Raw genomic sequence first — 12,962 nt, 5'->3', positions numbered from 1 at the left:
CTTCAACTTTGTATTAGTAATCTGACTGATTAGCACGAGTAATATGGTAGCTGGGGACGATAAAACCAATAAATTCAGCTCCTTCTGTGTTAAAAGTTTCTGTTACTTTGGTCCCAGAGAGGAAGGTTCAATGTACGACTCGAGACAGCGTACGGAAATAAACCCGTCTGAACGATTTAGTGTCACTGAAATGAGGAACACAGATCACGTCGAGAGGATTCAGTCGGAGAACGTTACACATCCCTGAGTCTTCATCAGGCTCCTGGAAAGTTAGCTGTTCTCTGATCAGCTGCTACAGATCTGTGGCATTTAATTTCACTTTGGTGATGATATTTGTGTAGGTTTTACCTCAGTGCTGTTTATTTTATATTTAGAGCAAGCAGCGAACGACACGTCGGATTACGACTCTGTTTGACAGGAGCAATTTTAATCATAAATTATGTATTTTTTCTTTTTAAAACTGTGGTAACGCTTGATGACATCTGCATCATGAAGAAACGCGCCTTGATTAACAAAAACAGAATCACAGCGTGTTTCTTTTTAAATTAGGCCGTAACCTAACTACAAATACATAATTTGAGCTTTTTATTCCTGGTTTTAATTAAATGACTCTGTGTTTTGTGAAACAGTAATTTAAAGAAGCTGGTTACCCACTGTGGTCGACGATGAAACCCTTAAAAAAATGAATGTTTTGTGTCTTTCAGGATCATTCAGAAAACCATCAGGGCTGCAGTGGAGCAGCACTTCTTTGAGCTGAAAACCTCCATCAACCAGGATCTCAGCAGCTATGACAGCCAAGGGTGAGAAACACGTGCTGATCTTTGAATACATGCAAAAAAAATAAAAATACATGCCCAGGTTCCTCCAGTGAAAGCAGCATTGAATGGCTTTGCCAGCGGGAACATCGTGAAACAGAGTTTGGTTGAAAATAATCCCGTGGAGAGAAAAGAGCCAAGTTTAGAGAGAGAGAGACGCTGCTCAGAATCACTGAACGAAAAACAAGTAGTCTCACACTTTCCATACTCTTTGACAGGGTGAGCCCATCTGAGGCTGAAGAGCAGGGTTGCCATGGCGACGTGGAGCACCAGACCGAACCCGAGGACAGCCCCTGCGACACAGAAAGGGAGACCCCGCCTGAACAGACCGAGCAACAGAGTCAGCTGGACCCACAGGTTGGTGGTGCCCGGCGCGTCGTGTTTACACATCAGGACCGACGCCGTTATTTCAGTTTGTTCAGTGAAGGTGGGGATTCCCCAGCACCACCACCACCCTCACCCCGCCCGTCGCACTCAAACTGAAAGTGAAATCCGATGATGGCAAACAGCCCGCAGCAGAGATTTTCCCACCAAAAAAAACACCTCGTAGCGCGTCGAGAAACACCAGTTTCTGTGTCGGCCTTCTCGTCCCGAGGCTGAAGGTTTGAAATGATCCGAGCGGCTCGTCGTTGTTCGCCACAGCTCGCCACTTTGCTGGGAAGAGACGGCTGCGGCAGCTGTTCAACAAATAAACACACAGAAGCCGGTTCTTTACTTTATTCTGGACTCCAACATCTTTATCACCTGCCATCGAAGGTGAAGGCTGCGGGATGTTCGTACCCCGTGTGTCTGTGTTCAGGTCACGTCTGTTGCCAACATGTCTCATGAACGAGTGAACAGGTTTAAATTAAACTAGAAAGTAATCATTAAATCTACAACAGAGTATCTTTTAGAGTTAACTAAATGTCCACCACAGCCTTACAAAACACAAAATGTCTGAGTCGGTCAGTTAAACAGATATTTATTATTCCTTAGCTCCTTTAATAGTAAAGATGGATTCTCCTGAAATCTTTGACTCCATACTTTTGAGACTAAGATAAAACTGGCTTACAGTTTTTAAATGACAGTGGAGATTTAAACAATCATTTCATCGTCCAGATGTGGACAACCTGCAGGGACGGAGATGGATCTCAGGACTGAAGAACAGAAGATTTCTCTGGAAGAATCATTTACTTTCTATAAATAAGTCCAGCTTAACTGGTGTTTAGGCAGTAAGTAGATTACTTATCTGGTTAAAAAAGGGTAGAAAACTCTCTGTAGTCCACCGGCAGGTAGATGATTGAGTTCAGCAGCCACTGGACATATTTGTAGAAGCGCCCGGTGCCTCCCTGGCATTACAAGCACCGCTCGCTCTCTGAAAGGAGTCCTGTGACGGCGAGCAGCTCGTACAGAAACGTTCTGTTCGGACGGAGAACGTGCGGTTCAGCTCAGTTCAAAGGCTTCATGTTTTTAAATGGAAAACCGTAACACTGAAACCTTCTGTTAGCCCCCCTGTTTTTACCTCGACCTGTTTGGTTACTTTTAGATTTAAAGTTTTTACTTGAGAGAGGGGAATCAATGAGATTAAGTCTCTGTGTTCATCTAAAAATTTACAAACACTAACCTGTGGGACGCCTCCTTTCGGTCTCCGTTCATGATGGGAATCTGCTGTTCCCCGTCAGAGGAAGTGAAACCTTTCTGTTTGAGCAGGGATGTTCCAGTTTCTAACCAGCGTTTTGATTTCGTCCCTTTCCTCAGAGCCCCCTCGGCGCTGTCGTCACCATGGAGGAGAGCTCAGGGATGGAGCTGGACGCAGAGACCATCACAGATGCTGAGAACAACTTTAACACTGCCAGGTGAGCCCTTCGGTTCTCAGCTTTCTGTTAGAACCACGGTTCTCACACCTCTCAGGTTCTGACCCACAGAGTAACGCAGGTGAAACAGGAAGCAGGAACGATGCCGTTTTATTAGTAGTTTGTGGCTAATTTATATATGTATTTGTAATAATTATGGCAAAAATATGCCATTACTAATATTTGTGCCCTTAATTAGATTTCTGGAGATCATCTGTGGATCCTAACCTGATGTTTCATGACCCACAGTGGGGCCTCGACCCCTACTTTGGGAACCTTTGTCATCACAGAAACAGTTGATTTTGTCTCCGACTAAAAGAGGCAGTTCTCTTGTTTGTCCCATGTTTACAAGTCGTTTCAGACTGTCTCATTTCAGCCTTTCATGATTCGCCGCATCACGCACCGCGTGACGCCGCATCACGCACCGCGTGACGCCGCATCACGCCGCGTCATTACCGCAAAACGCTGGTTGACCATCGACTGTTTAAACTTTAGGAAGGGTTTGTTTTGCGTCGTGGAAAGACTTTTAGTTGTGTAACTGCAGAGTGACTCTTCCTCAGCTCTTGTTCACACCTTCCTCAGACTTATTCTCAGGAAGACTGTGGTATGACTGGTCGTCACATGGTGGGGAAAAAAATAAAAATAATAATCGTCACGTTACTTCAGAGTTTAATGTTTGTACAGAAACGATCGATTTTGTCTCCGACTAAAAGAGGCAGTTCTCTTGTTTGTCTCATTTCAGCCTTGCGAGCTGCATCTCGTGAAGGAAAATCATCCATTTCTTCTGTAATTTTCTGTATTTTAATCTCTTCTTCCAGGCAGGACAATCAGCCCGTCGACAGCATGGAGCAGACGGTCACCATAAACTGTGTAAGTAGTGGTGAAACACTAAATGTTGTTAGTTTGTTAAACCTGTTTCTAAATATCGATCTCCGGTTCATTGGTGTGATTTTTGTTGGTCTCTCCGGCTTCAGGACTCTGATTCGTTCTTCTGTGATCAGAACGCCAACACCAGCGAGGCCAACCGGAACCATCTGTCGCCATGCCAACCGAACTCTGGCCACAGCCCCCACCTCCACCTGTTCCCTGACAACCAATGGGAAGGTACGTCCCACCAGCCCGAAGGCGCTCATCTAAACTAAACGTTTATCTGGTTATTTTATTTAAACTAATAAAGTCACTTTCTGACAGTTTAGTTTAGTTTCTATTTTAGCTAAAATCCTTAAAAATGAGTTGTTTGGAACTTGTCATTTCTACACGTTCTGTTAAATGTTCACCGTTTGTTCACCAGCGTTTACATTTGAGAACCCTAATGATGGTTTATATTTTTATTTTAACATTTCTCATAATTATAATCATGAAGCAACTTGATTTCTTTGGCAGGAAATTAACAAAAAGGAGCTTAAAGCTGCAGTTATTCAGTCCTACAGATCTGTGATGGTGTATCGATGCTGTTATGAACCATTTAAATAAATGACACCAAAACAATTCAGAAGCTTATACAAGTTTGGACAGGGTGTAGGAGTTTCTGTTTCTCTTTCTTTTTATAAAGACACAACAAGGCCAAAATATATCATATATTTGGATTAACCTCACCTGTTTATCAGTAGCTTTTTCTCTTCAAGGTTGCTTTAAACATCCTTGGTGTTCGGTGTTCTCCTGCCGGGCTTTCAGATTTAGTGTAATCTCAGGTCATACAGAGTCACTCTTGGACTTTTTGCCTCAGCCGTTTGGGGAGGATACTGTCCTCAGAAAGGTCCAAACTGTTTAAGGTCCTTCCTGCTCAGCGTAAGGAGCTCGCTCCGTGTTTGAGACAGACTTTCTTAGAGAGCAGCTCTGTGACCGGTCTCTGGGGTCACGTCAGTCAGCGAGGAGTTCAGATCGGCTGAATGCTGGAGGGTGAAGTTGTTATGAATGACTGACCTCACTGCTCCCTCTCTGTGCCACCTCTCCCCCTGTCCCTCCTACTTTTTCTTCTTCTCTTCTTCCTCCGCCCGTCCAAACAGCGTCACCCCCCTCCCATCTCCACCTCCCCTCCATCGACTTCTCATGTATGCATCTGCAAAAAGAAGGTCAGGGTAAGTGGCTCTGCCCATCCCTCCTGTCAAACCTTCACAGCTTTTCATGGCGGTAACTAAACTGTCTGTGACGAAGAAGCCCCTGCATGTTCAGATTTAACCATGTGGATGGTTCAGTGCGCCTTTTCGCTCCGATGGCACTAACTCTCACGCTGCCTCTGAGCTGTCCTCGTCTCATTCATCTCCCTCCCCTGTACTCTGTCTCCGGCTCAGCTTTCAGCGCCGTCGAGGCGTTTTCAGGCAGGTTTAAAGTGAATCTGCAGGTCACAGATGTTCTGCTCCGGTGCTTTTGTTAGTAAGGGATTCTGTTTGTCCATTTCCTGTTTGGTGATTTGCACTGACCCCTGGTTTTGTCGTTTCAGATCCCGTTCCAGCTTTTAAATCCTGGCAGGATGACAGCGAGAACGGCGAGGCCCAGCTCTCCCCGCTCGCCGGCCGCATGGTTCCTCTCCCCCTGCTGCCCCTGGAGGACGACGGCGACGACGACGTCAGGGAGGGAGGGCAGGTCGACTCCCCTTCCTCCTCACGCACCCATCCTCACATCCTGGCCCGGCGCTTCCTGGATTTCGGCGCCCACAGCACCCAGCGTTTCCTCCAGCAGGACCCGGACACCACCTCTCCCTCTAAAGCGCTGAGGTAAGATGAGTATCGGAGATCCTGGCGCGTTTGAAGATGGGAACAACATTTCCAGCCTGCGGCAGCCCAGCTGATTCGTGCGTGTGCTTCCTCAGGCCGAGGCGAGCGTCGTTTGGCTCCAGAGAGACCATGAGGGGAGACTCGGTGACCCACCAACTTACCAAGAAGCTTCAGCATCTGAAGAAGAAAATCAAACAGTTTGAAGAGCAGTTCGAGAAGGAAAGGAACTATAAGGTGAAAACATTCAAGGGACCACACCGTACTCATCATTTATACCGATCCTGAGCTGTAAAAAGTGTTTGTTCACATAATGAGTCCTTTAAACCCGTTTATCTGCCGCCTCTCATTATCCTGATGGGATCTGATGAGGGGCGTTTACCCAAAAACAGATGAAGTCCTCCTTTCCTCGCATTGTTCATCAAAAGACCAAAAAAAAGAGGAAGTAATTATTATGAGCGTGTTTACATCTGGTGACTAATTTAATCATTTAATGAAGAGGTGCTTGTAATTTCTGCTCTGAAAGTGTTTTTCTGTGATAAACGGCATTAAAGCCCAATTTCGAAATGACCAATCATTGTTCATCACTTCAACATTTAATGTGACTCTGCCCCCACAGTACCGTCAGTCTGGATTATGTAATATTTGACATCTTTAAGACTTCTGTAAATTCTCTAACTGTTGTCTTGACCTTTCTGTGCAGCCCTCTCATGCAGACAAGGCAACTAACCCCAAAGTCCTCAAATGGATGACCGATCTGACCAAGATCCGCAGACAGATTAAAGGTACAACCACTTGGTTGTTTTTGTTTTTTTTCTGGAAATGTGCATCTGTGTGTGTCGGAGGGGCGGGGGTAAGAGTGTGGGTCATCCTGTTCATCATCAAACAGTTTGACCCATTTCTCACCCCTAACCTTTGACCCTTTTAGCTACATGACATGTATGCTGGTCTAACAAAGCAGACATGCACATGGCTCCCACCCTTCTATGTGCTGGTGCGTCCTTGTGAACCCACATCCAGACCTGCAGGGTGAGTTCAGTAAGGTGAAACTGTGGAAAACTCTGGAATCTGAGAAAAGATGCAGAAACCTGGCACTTATTGTCAGTGAAACCGTGTTAATCTGAAGAACGCCGCCAATCGTTTCACCATACTGAACCAGCCTCGGGTCGCTCGTCCACCTCCTCTCTTGTGAGGTGACTGCTCTCCTTTTCGGAGGACGCAGTGGCTGAAACATGTCTCTGTTTCAAATCAAAACTGACAAAAAACAATAACGCGAGCACCCGCTCTCCACTTTCCTCCCTCTGTCGCCCAACGACTGATTGATTGATTGATTGGCCCAACCAGGACGCCAGCACCACCTTTTACCCAGAAGCACGCTGAGGCACCAGGCTTTGCTCCATTCAAACAGACGCCACCCTGCTCCCTCCTCCCCTTCCTCCTCCTCCTCCTCTGTCTGCTCACCCCCCCGTCACACTCCCACCCTCCCGCTCCACCCCTCCTCAGGCCTGAGCCCTAGACCGTTTGACCTCAGTAAGTACAAACCCCCCCGTAAGTAGACTTTACAAACTACTAACAGTCGCGGCCAGGGGGCGCTGTTCTGGTGTGGTTCAGATAGCATGCTGGCGTGGGATAATGAATGGAGAGATGTAGCATGAAGGGTGAAATTTGTTTACACATGAACTCTGGTTATTGTTTAAAATGTATCAGCCAGCTGAGCGTGGACTCAGTTGGTTGTCCCAGTCGCTTCATTTTTCTCTGATAAAACTCGTCCGCCATCTTTGTTCCTGACATTTTACATTAGCCTTTTTTTTTCTGTCTTCTCTCCACCCTGTTCTTCTCTCCTCAGATGCCAAACACTGTGCAGAGAGCGAGCTGGGCTCGCAGACCCGCCCTCGTAGCAACACGCTGCCCAAAAGCTTCGGGTCCACGCTGGACCATGGCTCCCACGACGCGGAGGTCAAAGGTCCACGCCCCACCAGGGAGGAAACACTGGATCTGATTCAGAGGAGGGTCAAAGGGAAGAGACAAGAGGACGGGTGGCCGGATGACATCAAGGTGAGGGGCAGGAAGGTGGACACGTGAGAATAAGTTATGATAGTATGACTGCTTTTAGTGATGATTTTATAATATTTATGTATGAATTTCCAGTGATAAACACAATGTTGACCCTTTTAAAACCACCGCAGCGCACGTCTATTTCAAATTACCATCGCTCCTTTGTGCAATTTATTCATTCAAACTGTCCTTTTCTTATAACACAGTTTTAGGTATTTAATTACATAAGAATGGTAAATACTTGACAGATTTTGAAAGTTCTACTTCTCCTGGAAAAAGGGTGTAAATTTTTGACAAAAATAGACAAGACAGACCAGTGTTTTAATGAATATATCTATTATTCTGGTGCTAACAGGGTTAATTGTGTTAGCAGCCTGTAATTAACACGTTTGACATGTTAGTGTGAACTCTTTGTCAGGGATGAAAAGGTATAATTCAGCATTTATTCAGAAGTTATTTTAATTTCAAATTGATCAAAATGAATCAAAGCTCTGATCTGTGAGGTGCTTTAAGATTCTCACTTAAAAACAACAGCAGCAGCAGCCCCCCGGTGTTTTTTCTGTTGAAACAGGATTTAAAACAGCAAAATGCTATCACGCATGTTATCTACAAATACAAAAGAGCAGATATTTAAGTTTAAAAGATGTTTTGTTATTAAAGCAGTATTTGTTCCATCCCTGGAAACACCTTCAGGCAAACATGCAGCCGATCAGATGTTTGTTCTTCATGTAAGAACGTCTGTAGGACGGGTTTAACGTCAGCGTCTGTTTCTGCAGAAGATGACTAAAGAACAGCTGTCCTCTGAGAAAATGGTCCTTCAGAAGAATCTGTTGCACTACGAAGGTCTCCACGGTCGACCGGTAAGTTCACCGCCGCCGCTCCGTCCTGAACCTGCAGGAGCTTCATCTGCCTGGATCCAAACCTTCTCTGTGTCCTCAGGTGACCCGGGAGGAGCGTCTGGTGGTGAAGCCGCTCTACGATCGCTACCGGCTGGTCAAACAGATGCTCACCAGAGTCGGCATTACCCCCGTCACTGTAAGACAGCGACACACGGCCTCCATTTTATCACCGAAACCAGCAGAACGCCGACACGTTTCCTGTCCCCTTCTTTCTGCTCCAGGTTTCCCCTTCTAGTAAGAGGCGGAGCCAAACCCTGCAGCCAATCATCGAGGGCGAAACTGCTCATTTCTGGGAGGAGATCAAAGAGGAAGAGGAGGAGGAGCAGCAGCAGCAGGAGGAGGAGCGGAAGGGTGGAGAAGAAGAGGAAAGGGAGGAGGAGAGGGACGACGAGGAAGAGGAGGAGGAGGAGGGAGAAAGCAGCGGCGGAGAAATGCAGAGCTCAGAGGTCATCATGGCGTTCGACGCCGTGAGCCCAACGGGCGGCTTGGTGAAGAACCAACCTGACGAGCGGAGCAAGATGGAGGAGGGGTCGGGGAGGCTGGCGCTGGACCTGCGGCTGTCCAGCTCCAACGCATCGTCCATGTAAGACCGCCGACACCACGCGATGTCTCTGTCCCTGATAAACGTCCAACACACGGGATTCAAATAAGACTCAGATCTGTGGCTGCTCTGTCAACTTTTACATTTTCATGATATTAATTTAAATAAGTTTGTGTGAGTGAGGGATGAAAGGAAGCTCAGGTGTCAGAGCTTCTACCTGGAGTTATCAGGTTTAAACCTCCTCCACTGCAGCCTGATCCTCCTCTCACCTCACTTTACTCCTGGGGGGAAGAAAAGAGTGAATAAATGTCAAAGTAAATCTCCAAACAGTTGTTGAAACTACATATCCCATCATCCTACAGGCCAGAGCTGCTGGAACAGCTGTGGAAGACCAGGACAGAGAAGAAGAAACTGAGGAAGACCATCCGGGAGTTCGAGGAGAAGTTTTATCAGCATAATGGAAGGTAGGATCTGTTAAAGCGCTCGGACAGAGGTTCACCCTTCATTTGGGTTGCCATGGAAACAGATTTTAAAGCTCTTATGTTCTCAGTGCCAAGTCGGATAAATAAATAAAACAGAAGCTAATTAAAACAATTTAACGGTGCTGGAGAAGCTGAAACCTCACCTTTCTATGGGGAAATATTTATTAATAAAGTGAAATATTTTGCAAAGTATAAAAGTGTGAAAAACCTGAAGTCATGGCAGCCGTCTTCTGGATGAGCTGAACGTTTCGATAAACGAACTGCTAAAATAAAAACAGGAAAACAGAGTGAGTGTTGCATCAAGTCATCGAAAAGGAGAACAAAAATAAGTGTGTTCTCTCGTCCTGCAGGAACGTTCAGAAGGAGGACCGGGTGCCGATGCTGGAGGAGTACAGGGAGTACAAGAGAATCAAGGCCAAACTGCGCCTCCTGGAGGTCCTCATCAGCAAACAGGACTCCTCCAAATCCATCTAGCTGCTCCTCATTTAACCGCTACGATCGCACACGTCATCACTGCAGCTCGCCGCCACAACCGGCGGGAAAAAAAAAAGAACAAAAATCAGCTCCTCTAGCCAGCAGAGACATCCACATTTCCCTCCTCCTGGTTTGCTGCCGTCACGTCACGCTCAGACTTCAGATTGTAATAAATTAAAGGAAGCCTCCTAGATAACATCTAAACGTTTGATTTTAAACTAACAAAAAGCTATTTTTTGGCATAATCAGAGTTTTAAAAGCGTAGTTTTTCAGCGTCGCTGACGTGAGCTGCCTTAATCGGACTTCATCACGGAGGGAAACCGTCACTGTGTTTGTCTGCGCTCGCTCGTCACGTGTGGACACTTCATGCTTCTCCACAGGAAGAAGAACATTTTGTTTTTGGACTTTGATTTACCGAGGCATCTCATGGGACAGCTCAAGGACTTATTTTACATCATGATGTTCCACGCAGTTTAAAAAAAAAAAAAAAAGAAGAACGTTCTGCTTTTTTTTTTTTTTTTTTTTCCTCCTCATTGTAAAGTAGTTGTTTTAAACGTGTGCAAATCGAAGCATTGGAGGCATTTTCCTGAATGAGAAATGTCTGATTAAGACTAACGACGGGATTATCAGTTTCTTCTCTCAGCTTTGTTTATTTAAGACTTTAAAGTCAACATTGGGTGTTCTGACAGCACTTAAAGGCTGAAATCATCGGTAGAGTTCTGATTTCCTTCAGTTCTGACAAACTGATCGATTTCTCCACAGAGGGAAACAGTTTTCCTCAGATTTCCTGAGTGAAGGTTACGTTTTTTTTATCCTAAAGTCACAGCGGGACGTTTGATGGTTGAAACAGAAGAATATCTGGGGGAACGCGGGGGGCGTGCTGTGTGAGGCCGGAAAGTTTGATGTAAAAAGACGTTATTTGCACAGCATTCACAGAATGCAGCCCTTCCGTTTTTCTTTTGTTTTTGTTCCCCCTCCATTTGTGTTTGTAGAAATTAAGCACTACTTCTATACAAATATATAAATATCCTGTACATAAATTTAAAAAGAAAAAAAAATGAATGTCAGACATGTTTAAATTATTTCAAACATCACGTTTGCCCTCCCCTCCTTTCGGTTTATTACACTTGTGATAACCTGAGAATGTGTTTTGTATCGTCATTATAAATGTTATTATTGTGTGAGAAACATGAACGAAACCTTTTTGTATCGACTCACTAACCGTAAAACAGCCTCTCACCTGAACCCGCTCTGTAACTATAAGCTAATCTAGAAGCAGTACTGTAGTGAGCTTGCATGGCAGCGGAGAACATAAATAGTTATATAAAAATAAAAAAACAATATTTTCATTATTTGTGCCATGAGAAGCAGCAATAATAAAAGTTTGCGTCGAACGTTTCAACACGTTTCAGGTAATTGATTTCAGTTACGATATTCTTCTTCCACGACGTGTTTTCTTTGTTTTTTGTTTGTTTGTTTTAACCACTGCTGATAACCAAAACATTACAAAACCACGAAGGTAGCGAGGATTGAAAAGCCAACGACGGACGTCTGAAAACATTCCAGTTTTTCTGTTGTTTGCCGCTCGTCTCCGAAGGGCTTTTTATTTAACGTTTCACTCGTTTGGCGCCTCAGAAACTGTGTGACAACAAGGATGGACTCCGCAGCAGAGTGGTAAAACCCACATGTCGTTCTCACGCTGTAACCTGTAAATGTTTTTATAGACATCTTTGTTTTTTTCCTGTCTGTCGGCGTACACGATGTTTTAAACTCACCGTCCGAGGCGCGCCGCGGGAACCCGCAGCAGAAGTTCTCCAAGATGTCGAAGCTGCTCCTGGAAAACAAAACAAATCAGCTGTTTGAATCAACATTTAGGAATAAAAATGTTTTAATTCAAGAGTAATACATCCAATTTGTCTTTTAGCTTGAATGGGAAACAAAGAAATGTTTCTTGTAACAGAAACGTGGACATAAAAGAGAAACTTAACGACATCTTCTGACTTTCTGCTTCCGGTTCCTCGGCTCAGTTCCCACCAGTATTCTGTACGTATCTATAAATGTTTTATTACTTTGTGAATGCGCTTTCTGTTGTTTCTTCAATAACAAAAGAAAAACAAGAAGATAAAATGATTAACGAACATTTACACAGAAATAAAATTTCAGAGCTTGCCACCTGAGTTTTCTTGCTTGTTGTTTAATACTCTGCTGAAACTAAAGAAAAAATGCTTTAAAAAAAAAAATCACATCTGACCTTTTATGATGGGTAGTTTAACTTAAATCTCCAGAATAAAATGATTAAACCATCAATAATGTTATATAGAAGAAAGGTACATTTAATCTGTAGTACAAGTACTTTTAAACTTTACTACTCTTTATTTACCACATCAATTTATGTTTTGGAGGCATCTGAAGTTTTTATTTTATCCACATAAAGCCTCAGTACGGTAACATCACTTTAATACTGAAGTAAATAAAACATCCCATTTTAAATAAATATAATTAAACCCATCTCACACAGGATGGATGGTAAGATTTCCCAATAATTTCTCATTTTTACTGAAGAAAAACGCTGATTTTTGAGCTCCTGACCCAGATGTTACAGCAGAAAACAGTTTTATATTTTAAAATGTTAAACAATCAAATTCAGCTGTTCACTTCTTTTATGTATAATAAGTGCTAAAATAAATGAAAACAAGCTACTAGACCACAACACTGTTTCTCACACACGTTTTAAGCAGAATCTAAAAATACATCAATACTGTTTGCTTTTTAAGGATATTTTACTTGTGTATAAGTGAGTTCTTTAAACAAAGAGCAATAAATAATTGAATTAAAAATATAAATACAGTCTGTTGTCTCTGTATTTTACGTGTGCTTTTAGTTTTATGGAATTGACACTTTATTGTGCCATGAATTTAGCCCGTTTAAGTAACTTTTACCGCGATTATCACATTTATTAAAACCAGTTTTTACGGCAGTTGTGGTTGCCATGCTGACGCAAAGCGCAGAGGCGAATCACTGAGGTGCGTTTAGGGAACGAAACGGAAAAAAGGATTTTTAAAGTAACGTTAAAGGTATTTACGAAAGAACTATATACGGTTTTCGTGATTAAATCAGATGCTTTTAAAACAACAGTGAAATTAAACCGGCTGT

The 12,962-nt window shown here is 43.9% G+C and overlaps 1 protein-coding gene across 7 annotated transcripts in view; it reads left to right on the top strand.

Moving 5' to 3' along the window:
* fam13b (family with sequence similarity 13 member B) overlaps positions 1-11,979 on the top strand; it is a 58,749-nt gene extending 46,770 nt beyond the window's left edge. For 5 of the 7 annotated variants that reach the window (XM_017417454.3, XM_037977313.1, XM_017417453.3 and 2 more), the window contains 16 exons: positions 705-800; positions 1,034-1,172; positions 2,553-2,650; positions 3,466-3,517; positions 3,622-3,751; positions 4,654-4,725; positions 5,088-5,361; positions 5,457-5,595; positions 6,062-6,143; positions 6,703-6,888; positions 7,205-7,413; positions 8,190-8,273; positions 8,353-8,448; positions 8,534-8,895; positions 9,216-9,317; positions 9,686-11,979. In XM_017417454.3, coding sequence (XP_017272943.1) covers positions 705-800; positions 1,034-1,172; positions 2,553-2,650; positions 3,466-3,517; positions 3,622-3,751; positions 4,654-4,725; positions 5,088-5,361; positions 5,457-5,595; positions 6,062-6,143; positions 6,703-6,888; positions 7,205-7,413; positions 8,190-8,273; positions 8,353-8,448; positions 8,534-8,895; positions 9,216-9,317; positions 9,686-9,809 — 2,245 coding nt within the window. In that variant the 3' untranslated portion in view covers positions 9,810-11,979. The remainder of the gene's footprint in view (positions 1-704; positions 801-1,033; positions 1,173-2,552; positions 2,651-3,465; positions 3,518-3,621; positions 3,752-4,653; positions 4,726-5,087; positions 5,362-5,456; positions 5,596-6,061; positions 6,144-6,702; positions 6,889-7,204; positions 7,414-8,189; positions 8,274-8,352; positions 8,449-8,533; positions 8,896-9,215; positions 9,318-9,685) is intronic. The other 2 variants (XM_017417457.3, XM_017417458.3) reach the window with 2 other exon arrangements.
* The last annotated feature ends 983 nt before the right edge of the window (positions 11,980-12,962 follow it).

The sequence above is a fragment of the Kryptolebias marmoratus genome, linkage group LG9 (genome assembly GCF_001649575.2).
Source record: "Kryptolebias marmoratus isolate JLee-2015 linkage group LG9, ASM164957v2, whole genome shotgun sequence".
Classification (NCBI taxonomy): domain Eukaryota; kingdom Metazoa; phylum Chordata; class Actinopteri; order Cyprinodontiformes; family Rivulidae; genus Kryptolebias; species Kryptolebias marmoratus.
The sequence above is the reverse complement of the archived record's forward strand: the minus strand, read 5'-3'. Positions and strand labels throughout refer to the sequence as shown.